Consider the following 13,298-nt stretch of genomic DNA (forward strand, 5'->3'; position numbering starts at 1 on the left):
CATACTTGGCTCGAGCTCATCCAATCCATGCAGTGTGCGAAATGCATGCAGTGTGGCCCGCTAGTAATTTAAATCTGCACAGACACTGGCCATACCGGTTAGTGAATTTTCATGGGGTCATTTTGTATATATATATATCACTCTATCCGACTTGTTAAGTTACATTACACCATTAAACCATGCCAAATTTATGGCCTGATAAAACTGTTCATTGTGTTCGCAGCTTTATGATGAAACCCGTGTCATGCCGACAATACCTTATTCTAATTTATTCATTGTAATCGTTTGCTTGGCTTCTATTTTCAAATTTTGGACTAGTGAAATATCTTATGGGCTTGTAACTTTCAGGTATTGCTAGTCCGACTAAGTAGCGATATATAGGTTCGAATCTAGGTTCGGTCAGAATATGTTCCTAAATTTAGCAGCATCAAACCCATACCAGTGAGTGTCACCTGCGTGGTCAATGTTTGACTCCAGGATAACGCCGGGGTTTCTCCCTCATTATCCAGATACGCCGTGGGGTACATGGAATACCGTTCAAGGGTACGTATTGATCCAACCTGTTTCGCTCATTCTTGTACATCCCTTGGTATCCAATGTAGAACATGCGACAGAGTATCCAGTCTTGACAAAAAAAATATTATAATTTGTATTTCACTAGGAAAATGCAATCCCAAATAAAACCAATGTTACCTTTGACCACTTTCCAAATGATATTGTGTAATCACAGTCTTGGCTAAACTCCGAAACAAATTCCGTTAGGTGAAACGACAAACAGTTGTGAAAAGTAAATGATTAGATCACTGACAATCAATGATGACACCAGGTGTTCGCAAAAGGATAAATATATGATATCCTTCCCCAACCGCATTTGTCATTCGTAAAATATCCTAAAGTAATAGCATTTTGCCAGGAGCCGCACAGAGTTACCTCTCTCATGAGACGGCTGTCTGTAAACAAACCTGACAATCCAATGATCGGTGAACTAGAAAATCCAGTTAGACAATGGGTAAATTACGACTACTGTGTGAAAGTACATTAATTCTGATACTTATAAGTACGGAAAGGCGTTTGAGAAAACGATTTGGTTTGCAAGACGCTTTTGATTGAAAACAGATCTACAACATTATTTAATCAATATCCGTTTAAGGGCATGAGCATGGCATTATCGGTATCGTAATGTTGAGACATCTAGGACAGTAGAAGTCAGTACACCATTGTCATGTATACTATGGAGACCTATGGTAAGGCAAAAGTATGGAACAGACAAATGTGAAACACTGGAAAGTCCTCATGTTCTTTATTGAACGTCCAAAACGGTCACAGTATGCTTTGATATGTTCCTATGGTATATGTCCCAAATCAGCTGTGACGAGTTCGAATCACGGATTACCCCTGATGGTTCGTCAGTTTGTGAGAACTGTGCAAGGACTGGTTGTAAACGTCTGAGACATGCATCTCCTCGGTTGTTCCTCCCTCTTCAAGCTAGCACTCTAAAACGCTGTAACGAGTGAGCGAGTGAGTGAGTTTAGTTTTACGCCGCCTTTAGAAGCTGGGGACATCGGAAATGGACATTACACCCATGTGCTTTAACCACTAGGCTATTCCAGTGCCCTGTTGTTGAAAGTGTTACACCAAACACTAAACGCGCAGTTGAACCAGGGTTTCAAACTGGTGAATGTTACATGTACCTCTGTGGAGATGCTAAAAAGGGTCAAGGCTAGGTCACTGTTTACGTGACGTCTCGTAGTAACGTCCCGGACGAGCCAAGATTCCACATATGACGCACTGATTTGTTTAAGTATAGTGAGGTACATGATGTACCTCAGACTCTGACCTAGAGGTACGAAAGTCTCTTTCCAGGCAGTAAGGAAAGTTCTGAAATACAGTAATTTACTGTTCGTGCAAGCTTACGTTACAATATGTGGAGACCTCACGTTGTACCTCAGGTGCCGCAGTTACACAAACTAGTCGTAACTTATATCCTGTATCACAACACTCTGGATTTATTCACCCGATCATACAAGGGATCATACTCTACCAAAGACTTCTACTATACTGTTCCTTGGTAGGGCCAATAATACTCTAATCTTCGTCTGGGTAGACGGATTTAGTAGTAGTAATCGGATTACTGGATTTCGACAATTCCACCTACGGTAACGTCAGGGACATACCGGACTCCAGCTATAGTGCACTGCAAGTTGTTGGCCTGTCTGAGAAGACAGAAGGATTACCCTCTACTGAACGACAAGGTACAGAGATTGACGTACTGGTTCGCGTATGTAATACATAGAATAGAATATTTGTTTTTTTACTGAATATGATGACTGCACCATCAAACGTTACGTTGTCATATGTGGTTCTGATAATTAATCAGATGCTTGCTCGTGTTGTAAATAACAAGTTGTATGCTGTAAATCCATACCACACATTCTTACCTTACAGATAGTTAATGTTTGTCTTCCTAAATGCACAATAAATGTTGTTTATATATTTTTACAGAGCATTCTCCATTTATCGTGTACGTCTAATACACTGTGTTGTGAAGAAGGGAGATAAATTGCTGCTTGGATACTTTTAGAAAGAAACTGAAAAAAATGACTGTTTGTCAGCGCTTTTATTAGACCCAAATAATTTCTCTTCGATGGGATATATTAGGAGCAGGTGTAATATAACAGACTATCTATCTCTAAATGTTATTTTTACTGCATCGAGAAATGACACACACTGATAACCTATACGACTGTAACTAAGTGCAGACTTTACGTTTTATTTCAGGCACAATGGAGGATATGTCTCCGGAACAGATTAAGGGTCTGTTACCAACTATACACACCAAGTCATAGATTATCTATGTTTATCATTGATGTATTGTAGCTGAATGTATTCGTTAACCTGACGAAAGTGAGGATCCACCCGAGGATCCACCTGAAGATGACCATAACGGAATACAAAATATGGAATGCATGTTTGTATCAAATTCACGGGGTCACAGACTACCGGTCAGGTTGATTCGACGTGTATCTAGTTACGTTCGAGAAGTAACGACCGAGTCCATTCCATCTCACACGTACTGGATCTAGTCCAGGTGGCTTCGTGGATGTCATGTGTACCCCGAGGACGACTGTAGGTCACTGTGTATCTCAAATCTACCCTGACGAATTGTCAGGTCGAGTCCGCGACCTTGGCTACGTCAGATGTTCCCTGACACTAGGTCGAGTCTAGGTCATTGTGTGTGTCACATGTATCCTGAAGATCTAGTAGGTCGAGTCTAGGTCATTGTGTGTGTCACATGTACCCTGAAGATCTAGTAGGTCGAGTCTAGGTGTTTGTGCATGTCACATGTACCCTGACGATATACTAGGTTGAATCTAGATCATTGTGTTTGTCACGTGTACATTGGCGACATACTAAGTAGAGTTCATTGTGTATGTCACAAGTACACGAAGTAACTAGTTATGTAGCATTTGATAGATGTTCAGTGTGGAGATGAATGTATCTGTTCCACATTCATGTTTACAGAAATCAGGAAATCGTTTTCTCTCATCGATGAAAATGGCGATGGACGCATTTCTTCCCACGAACTGCTGAGAGCTTCTCGCCTTCTGGGCATGAACCCAACACTTCAGGACGCTGAAGCAATGATTAAAGAAGTGGACCAAGACAGTAAGAGTTAACTCCCTTACTATAACAAGACTGACCCATAAAAGACTGTGAAGCTGGCGAATAGAATGTGTTCATATATGCTTATGCACAATGCACATTTTTTTCCAATTCGAAAACTCGTCAAACTAGTGGCATAACAAACTTTATGAATAACAAATTTTTAATCATGAGAGCGAGCTAGGTTTCGATACAGATTCGATACAGGGGCATAAAAAATGACATACGTACATCGGTGTCAACTTATCCATAGAGTTTGTTCTCTATTATATTTCCCAACTTCTAACATGCCATTCAAAGAAGTTACTAGACCTAACAGTATATATGTATGTATGTGCGTGCGTGTGTGCGTGCGTGCGTGCGTGCGTGCGTGCGTGCGAGTTTTATGCATACATATGTAATTGTGTACACATACACACAAGGTATTATTGTTGTATGTGTAATGGAAAAACCAGCCATAAGTGTTGATGTCGATCATGACGCTTTAATTAATGAATTCCCGCAGACAGTGGCTATATCGAGTTTCACGAGTACGCCGTGTTGATGTCGAAGCGAGTGGGCGCGATGGAGCAGGAGTTGCGGCACCTGAAGGAGGCCCTAGCTGTGCTGGACATTCACAAGGATGGACTGATTGACGTGGAGATGATGAAGCAGGTAGTGATGATGGTGGGAGAGAGGCTGACGGAGAAGGAGGTTGAGATGGGACTGAAGGAAGTCACGATACACCCCGGAAACAAAATAAAATATGAAGGTACCATGCTTTTATATCTATTTGTTTTCTAGTGTAGAGAATATTAGAATCTAGATATTCAAATTGATAGTAATGCATTCAGTTGCTGATTACACTGATTAGAATGATTAATAATACATCCCGCTGTTAAGTATGCTAGTTAGAATGTATAGTAATACATTCATTTGTTTCATAAACAAATCAGAATAAATAATAGTACATTCCGTTGTTGAATATACTGATTAGCATACATAGTTTAACATTCAACTATATGGAAAGGAACCGACACTATTACATGTAGTCGTTGAATATATGCTAACAACAAAATGTATGGGGACACCCTCAAATTTGATAGTCATGCATAAACCTAAACGTCTGTGAGGTCATATATACCCTACGGTAAATGCAAGTTTTTGTGAGCTTCATGGACACTTTAAATGACATGTTAGAACATGCAGTGGAGCAACAGATTCAATATTCGTTGAGTTGCGTTTCCGGGACTGAAACATTGTCATAAAAAAGCGAAAAACAAGGGAGATGAAACTTAACAGTGCCATGTTTGATTCAAACACAACAAACTAGTGCATGTGAAAGACAGACTTCCCATGCAGCTTGTGGTAACATTTCCTACAAAAGAAGCCACGGACAGTATTGGAACTTCACACCATCTTCACCATGCCACAACGCAGACTGCTAAATAAGTTCCCGCGACAGAAGCATGCACCTGCAGGGCCGTTGCATGGTTACAGGATGGTGATTCCATAATAAGTTTTGCTCTCCGTCTTCAGGAGTCTCCCTCTGTCACTCACAAACTGAGGGACAGATTCCAAGCCACAGGTAGAGTACAGAACAGACCTCGCTCTGTAACACCCAGGAAAACATCAAGGGCAGTTGGCCGATAAGTTGTGCTCCAGACCCGAAGGAACAGGTTCATAACTGCCATGTAGTGCCCACTTGCCACAAGTTGCAAAGGAAATCTGTCTTCCACATGCTCTAGTCTGTTGTGTTTGAGCGTTTGAATCAAACATGGTGCAGGTGTGATTCAACACCCTTATTTTTCGCTGTTTTGGATGATGTACCATTTCACTCAAACTCAACGAATATTGAATCGGTTGCTTCACTGCACTTTCCAGCATGCCAAAGTGCCCATTAAGCACACAAAACATTGCATTTATAGTAGAGTATAAATGACCACATCACTATTCAGTTTGTGCATGTTGCGATTTTTGCGTTCCTCGTCCCCACGCAAAACGTCTCGGAGCAGCAATATTAACTCTTTCAACAGCAGTCAACCAGAGGCTTACTAAACGATATGTATGGTCGTTTATTTCCGCTATCAGTGGTTTTCGGTAACGTGATACAACAACGGGAAATGTCTCTGTTTTATTAACTTCGTACGAATGACAAGTAAGGCAAACAGGACACAGTAAACAGGACATATGTCGATGAGGAAATACTCACCTGCCTGCAATTCACGCTGACGAAGGTGATAAACGTCATCGTTTCCCATCTGAGTAGACCGATGCTCATTCTGTCGATCACTGGATTGTCTGGGCAAGACACGATTTTTACTGACCGCCGCCATGTAGTTGGAATATTGCGAAGTGTGGCGTTAAACAGAAAAACAAACAATTCATAACGGATTCAAGACTGGCTTTTCAAACTTCATGTTCCTTGGTTTCAGAATTTGCAGAGACGCTGTGTAAACGATTGCTGTGAGAGATGAAAGAGCTAAATATATCCCCGTGCATATGCCCTCTCGAACTGCTGCCGAGACATAGACTCGTACAACTTTACATATTACTTCCATGATCAATTTGGTGACTTTGGCTGTCTGATAGTTCACAGATAGTACAATAAATAGCGTTACATGTATGGTTACGTGTTTTCATTGTCGAATGTCTGTGATGGAATATGAAGACTGGCCAGTTACTGAAAGTTGGTCCTCAGGTAAAACATCTTTAAATTCACATTTTTTTAAACCAGGTGCCATGGGTCATCAGTGATAAGACATTAGACATGAGTGATTGAGTATGGTTTTACGTCGCTTTTAGCAATATTCGAGGAATCTCACGGCTGGGGATACCAGAAACGGGCTTCACACATTGTACTCATGTGGGTAATCGAATCCGGACCTTCGGTGTGCCCAACCAACGCTTTAATCACTAGGCTATCCTACAGCCCCCACCTTAAACAACGTGATTCAGGGAAAGAACATTATTCTCAAGTAACCTTCGCTTACGTAATCTTACGTAGTAAGATGGGGCCAAATGGATTGGGTTGTCAGCCTTAAATCATAATCACTGAAACCCTTGATGTCACTCACAGGATTGTCTTGTGTAGACATAGTTATTTACAGACTTAATTCAGCCATATCTGCCTTAGGTAGATGTTGTGTTAGGTTAATGTTGGTATTACAAATGTATATAGGACAGCCTCTACACAGTTCACAGATTCAGGATGGTAAGCCATAGGACTGGTGCGCGTATCTTCAATCTTTATCGCTGATGACAGATACACATTGCCGCTAGGTATCTCGTCAGTGTTTAACCTCTCCTTTGTCAAGTAAACAATTACTCTCTTAAGTGTCTATGCAGGCGCATATATTGAAAACAGATAACATCAAAGACTTTGAAACCCTGTTACTGGGAGCATTTAAAACCAAATTACCTTAATATTTTCATAAAGCGGCAAAATATAATATTCATAATTTTTTTTCCCCGAAATGGATTAAGAAGGATTAAGACGACTTGTCATCTTCTTACACTGAAAACCGGAAGCGACATTAATGTAAGCTGGCAATTTATATGGCATATTCTGTTGTAGAATTTGTCTTAAGTGTGGCATATTCTGTTGTAGTTTGTGTCTTTGGACTGGCATATTCTTGTTGTAGTTTTTGTCTTTACGTCCACCGTGTGCATATGTATGAGAGACATATTCTGTTGTAGTTTGTGTCTTTGGACTGGCATATTCTTGTTGTAGTTTTTGTCTTTACGTCCACCATGTGCATATGTATGAGAGACATATTCTGTTGTAGTTTTTGTCTTTACTTCTACCGAATGCATATGAATGAGTGACATATTCTGTTGTAGTTTTTGTCTTTACGTCCACCGTGTGCATATGTATGAGAGACATATTCTGTTGTAGTTTTTGTCTGAAGAGTGACATATTCTGTTGTAGTTTGTGTCTTTGGACTTGCATATTCTGTTGTAGTTTTTGTCTTTACGTCCACCGTGTGCATATGTATGAGAGACATATTCTGTTGTAGTTTTTGTCTGAAGAGTGACATATTCTGTTGTAGTTTGTGTCTTTGGACTTGCATATTCTGTTGTAGTTTTTGTCTTTACTATACCGTATTCATGTGTATGAGTGGGGCTGAGGTGGGGCGTGGGGGGAGTTTCGAACTTAAGGAGACTAAGAGGAAGCCCGTGAAGAATGCTTTTCCACGTTTTACTTTCCGAAACCCTGTCAGCTTTCCGAACCAGTCTACGTATATATACTGAGGGGACAAAATAAGGGATCACATGAAAAGCGCAAGGGCTCCCTTTGTTTCCCGGGTTCGTCACAAACTATGCTATGTGTGTGGTGTGCGTACGTGCGCACGTACGTATATGACATTTTATGTATACATATGTAACTGTGTACACATACACACATGGTATTATTATTGTATGTGCAATGGAAAAACGAGCCATAAGTGTTGAAGCTGATTATGACGCTTTCCCGCATCCAGTCGCTACATCGAGTTTGACGAATACGCCTTGTTGATGTCGAAGCGAGTGGGCGCGATACGCGTCTACGTATATATACTGAGGGGAAAAAATAAGGGATCACATGAAAAGCACAAGTGTTCCTTTTTCCCCGGTTTCGTCACAAGTAGGTCAAAACAAAGTTTGTGATGAAACCTGGAAAAAAATTAGGAACACTTGTTCTTTCATGTGATCCCTTAATTTCCAAAGCATAACACACGCACCGATGTTCTTTGTTAATGCATTAACGCTCGGATTGCATTCACTGCGACTTTGAAATATTTTTCCCATTCTTAAAATAGGTAGATCCCATAGGCTAACAAGAATTTTTCTAAGTCGACATTAATCTTGAAAATTAACCAGTAAATGCCATCATGAATTGTCATTAACTATGAAGTAATAGAAAATGTGATACAAGTACATACTTTTTATCTCGCACATGATTGGACGACGTGTCTTGTTTTCTCATAAATAAGGAAAACCCAATTAACTGTCACACACGTGTATACAATTCGTGAAACCTTCGTCTTTGATTAACAAAGCAAATCTGGCTAATGTTTATCCTCAGCATCAACACTCACCAATCAAAGCCCCACAACGATCAAGTACACAGGGAGGTTTGGAAGCGTGGAACCCAGCCTGTTTACCCAGAGGCTCGAACTCAAACACACTTAATCCTTTACGTAAACAAAGCAAGTAGGTCAGACAAGAAGCCGGGATTCCGCTTCAGTTTAGGAAGTGGATTTACGAGACAGAAAGCTAATCAACATATGCACATGGCCTACGATACATTGTAAACAGTGGGAGCTACAGACGATCTTATTAGGGGCCTGAAACGTCAGAGCTCTGTGACTGATCAAACTCAATGACTTCCGTACCTACATGTTGTATATATGTGCTTAGGTTTCATTAGCTCTCATGGTAATTTTTCACTTGAACGAATATATAACGTTAATCCACTGTGTATCTTGATGCTCAAACAAGAGTGAGTGAGTTTACTTTTACGCCGCACTCAGCAATATACCAGTTATATGGCGGCGGCCTCTAAATAATCGCGTCTGGATCAGACAATCCAGAGATCAACAGCATGAGCATCGATCTACACAATGGGGAACCGATGACATGTGAATGTATGTTATCAAACTTCTATCAACGACAGTGGATTCAATGACAAAATGGTATTGTAAAGCAGACACTTATAAACTCCATTTGTTTCCTTAATGTCCGTAACAGTGAGTGAATAGCCACAGTTTAAAGCCTCTTTGAACGGCTCTGTATGATGCCTTTGACATTAGAGGCGAGTGGGATGGTCTAGTAATTAAAGTCACGCAGAAGACTCGGGTTCAATTCCCAAAAGGTGTGAAGTCTATTTCAGCTGTCCCCAGTCGTGATTTTACTGGAATATTGCTAAAAGCGGTGTAAATCTAGACTCACTCACTTGAAATAAGATATTTGACGCCCAGTCAGTCTGATGCGGAATTTGAGCCCAGACTGAGGCAGTTCTCAAAAGTTCATTACTTTTTTGGTAAACCCCACGACAATGTGTATGATGTTCACAAGCCAAGGAATATAATTGGTGCGAACCGGGATTCGAATCAGTTGTCTTGGGTGACCTGTTTGTCCAAGAGACGAAAATGTGTTTCGTAATATAACTTTGATATAACTGGCAGCAACTCCATGTCGTTCAAAGTACCGGTGCAGATCCGGGTTAGGGTGGATCTTCGTTAGGGGCGACTAACGGGATCGGGTGGTCAGTCCCTCTGACTTGGCTGTTACATGTCAAATCTCAATTGAGATCGATGCTCATGATGCTGACCACTGGATCGCAGCCAAATAGCTGGTATATTGCAACGTGCGGCATTACACAAAGAAACAAACACCATAGTGATGACCTAAGGTTAAACTATATCCAACCACTTTCCTGATTGAAATTCACAGATGATTTTCTTCGCCTTCAGTGCATGCGTCGACTTGTTTAAGAATGTTTAATAAACGGTCTTAAATCTTGTCCGGTTTCCAGTATCACCATCACCTTGATAATCCACACATAGCCAGGGGTTCAATTTTTTTTAAATGCCACTTGCCACATGGCCAGTAACTATACGAAAGTCGATTCCCCTGATTTCTGTGGCATAATCGTGATGATGAATTTATGAAAGATTATATCAGGATAGTATTTGACGTTAATATTAACTGGACTATTATCGAAAAGTCATAAATAGGAAAGAAAGATAACCCTTTGAAATCCACGTTTATTTGCAGTTTGAAACCATCAGCGGAAATTATCAAGTAGCCCATGGACAAGTAGAATGCCATTATTTGATTGCCCGAAATGAAAACTGACTTGTTCCGGGAGTCTGGCGATGGGAGTTTGAACCTCTGACAAGGTAGATAGCAATGAACGGAATAACGTCACTTGCTCGTTTTACGTCTTAAAACATCCTGTAGTTATATCAATAATATCAGAAACTCGTGTAGTAAGCTCTATCTCAGTCATGCCTTTATAGCTTAACAATTGATACTGCAGCGACCGGGTCACAGAAAGTTCTGAACACTCGACACGGCAGTACCACGTAGCGGGGCACATCTCATGGTACAAGAAATGATTCTCACATTATCAACCACTGGTTGGTCAGGCCCATGTTCGATTGTTTACACAACAATAACCTAAAGATACGATCAAGCAGTATGTTTTTGCCGCGTTTAGCAATACTCCAACAATATCACGGCTCGGGACACCAGAAATCAGAAATAGGCTCAACACACTGCACCCATGTGGGGAATCGAACCGGGTCTTCGACTTGCCGAGCGAACGCTTTAACCTCTAGACTATCCCATCGACCATAGCGTGGTAGAATGTAGGTAGTGTGAGTATAAATTTGTATTCACTGATTTCCTCTTCACCAACATCGTCATACAAATACTGTTGGAGTGAACATTGAGAAATAAATGATCATTGTGGTATCATCCGGGAATTACTTAATAACATGTGACTATATGTAGGACAGGCATGATATATATATATATATATATATATATGCATCATAACCAAACATGGCGATATGGGTGACGAAATATGCAGCTATATACGGAGGAATGTGACACGCGACGACCGCATCTCCGCAGCAGCCTGCGGTGCACATGTCACCGCGGTGACATGGGCACGTGACATTTGAATGTACTCGCCGGAGACCGTCTGCACACAGTAACACACTCAAGACTCCTGCAACAGTTCCTCAACGCTCTCCCATTGTTCCTGTCACTCCAGGTCTACAAATTAATAGTTGACAGGCCTGATCTGAACATGAACGCCCGACAACACAAAAATGTGTTTACGGTCAGACTAGGCTCACTGATCAAATTAGTTTCGTCTTCAACTTCATATCTTTGTATGTTGTATATGGCGAATATATTTGTATCTGTCAAATATTTATCAACGGCTTTTACTCCTGTCTTGAAGTTAGGTTGATAAAAATATAAAAATAGGTTGTTTACTTTACAAATGTGAAATAGTTTTCACTGTATTTCAGTCACGTATGTATAGGATCTGTTTGTTTGTTTCTATTAATGAAAGTGTAAATACTAAAACACATCCATATATCATACTCTCGCACATCAAAGCTGTTGCTGAGTACAGCCAGCTAGGGTTCTTAAAACATCTCACTTAAAGGTTTTCCGTTCAATCTGCTGCATACCTCAACATCCAATGGGATAACCATACCTTTGGCACAGCCTGTGTGAGGAACGAAAAATGCAAGAAGACATAACATAAATGTAGCATTAACCCTTTAAAAGAATACAGTCACTCTTAGTTAAAATCTTCAGTCTATTTACTCACTGGTATCATTTAACTCTTAAGACGAGAAAGTCAAACCATGAACACAAAGACGGCTAATTAAGAGGCTCCAACAGTTTGATGTATATTTGATAGGTCAAAAATCATTTAGCATTCTGCCTACGGTAACTTTCATTGGCAAATCGGGATGTGGGCTAATTGGGACTGTAGGCAGAATGGGACGTAGCTGTTACGCTACAGTAATCATGTATCACTTTTCACTACTGAGGCACACTTGCTACGCATAATCTGGTACGAGATACAACACCACAGCACGGGGGCTTTTAGTATCATACTTTCTTCCCTGCCACAAAGACACCAAGCGTAAATTAATGTATAGTCTCTGAAAATATATACGACAGACACAGCCAGCTTCGTGTAACTTGAAATCAAGACATAGTGGACCAGTGGAAAAGACTGACAAAAAGTGGGCAGTGAGGTAAATAATATGGTACAGGGACTGTGAGGCAGACTAGGCCAGGTATTGTGGACCGTTGTGAAAGTTTATAGATCACGGAAAGAAATCATTCCAGTAATCTCCTGTCCGCTTCACTGACGCTGTCAACAATGACTGCTTGATGTGACATAAACAGGCCGGCTCACTCTACCCCTATAATTTGAGAATATGGTAACGACTGCCAATCGGTCTGAACGTATATATTCTGCATGTAATTTGAATCGGAGAAAGGCTGCTTGTTCAAGGCGGCTATTATGACGTCACATTCCGTTGTCGGAGGGTCACAACTGACGACCCGTACGCTTCGTTACCTCTGCACTATCTACTTTGCGAAACAACTCTATAACTAGAACTTCCTCGTGACTCGTCAAAGAATGTAGTCTTCCATGAATTGGCACTAAGGTTACTGGGTGTGAAGCGAAAACAACGCCCAAGTGTCACTGCCTGATGTCAACTTTTGGCTTTTATCATTTGATTTCTCTGTCAGGGTCACGACAGTGCCGTTTCCAAACAATTCGTTTGTGCCGTTCTTTTTTGTTTCCAAGCCAAATTTAAGTTAATTAACTATTTACTCTTGGTATGTAAAAGACATGTATAAAGTACAACCCTTTCTGTGGAAACATTAATACAAATTTTCAAACAGGTGTACTCTGTTTAAAAAATGATTGCACTTATATAATAAATTGACTGCTCCTGACTGTCTTTTATAATCTCTTACATTCCACGATGTCTGTGTCATTGCTTTGCACGCATTTACCATATCCCTGTATCATCATTCATACACCTCCAACTGCATTCTTTTCGTAAGGCCTACGGTGTTAACACATGTTTCTGTAAGAACATTGTCCTTGATTATGCAGAACT

General features: G+C 40.7%; 1 protein-coding gene across 1 annotated transcript; it reads left to right on the plus strand.

The window, feature by feature from the left end:
- The first annotated feature begins 3,400 nt into the window (after positions 1-3,400).
- Positions 3,401-6,165, plus strand: LOC137277111 (uncharacterized). Its single transcript, XM_067808776.1, has 3 exons — positions 3,401-3,666; positions 4,169-4,414; positions 6,078-6,165. Exons 1-3 carry the CDS (start codon positions 3,513-3,515, stop codon positions 6,110-6,112), a joined length of 435 nt encoding a protein of 144 aa, XP_067664877.1. The 5' UTR covers positions 3,401-3,512; the 3' UTR covers positions 6,113-6,165.
- Positions 6,166-13,298: the final 7,133 nt, after the last annotated feature.

Source organism: Haliotis asinina, chromosome 3 (genome assembly GCF_037392515.1).
Source record: "Haliotis asinina isolate JCU_RB_2024 chromosome 3, JCU_Hal_asi_v2, whole genome shotgun sequence".
NCBI classification, from domain to species: domain Eukaryota; kingdom Metazoa; phylum Mollusca; class Gastropoda; order Lepetellida; family Haliotidae; genus Haliotis; species Haliotis asinina.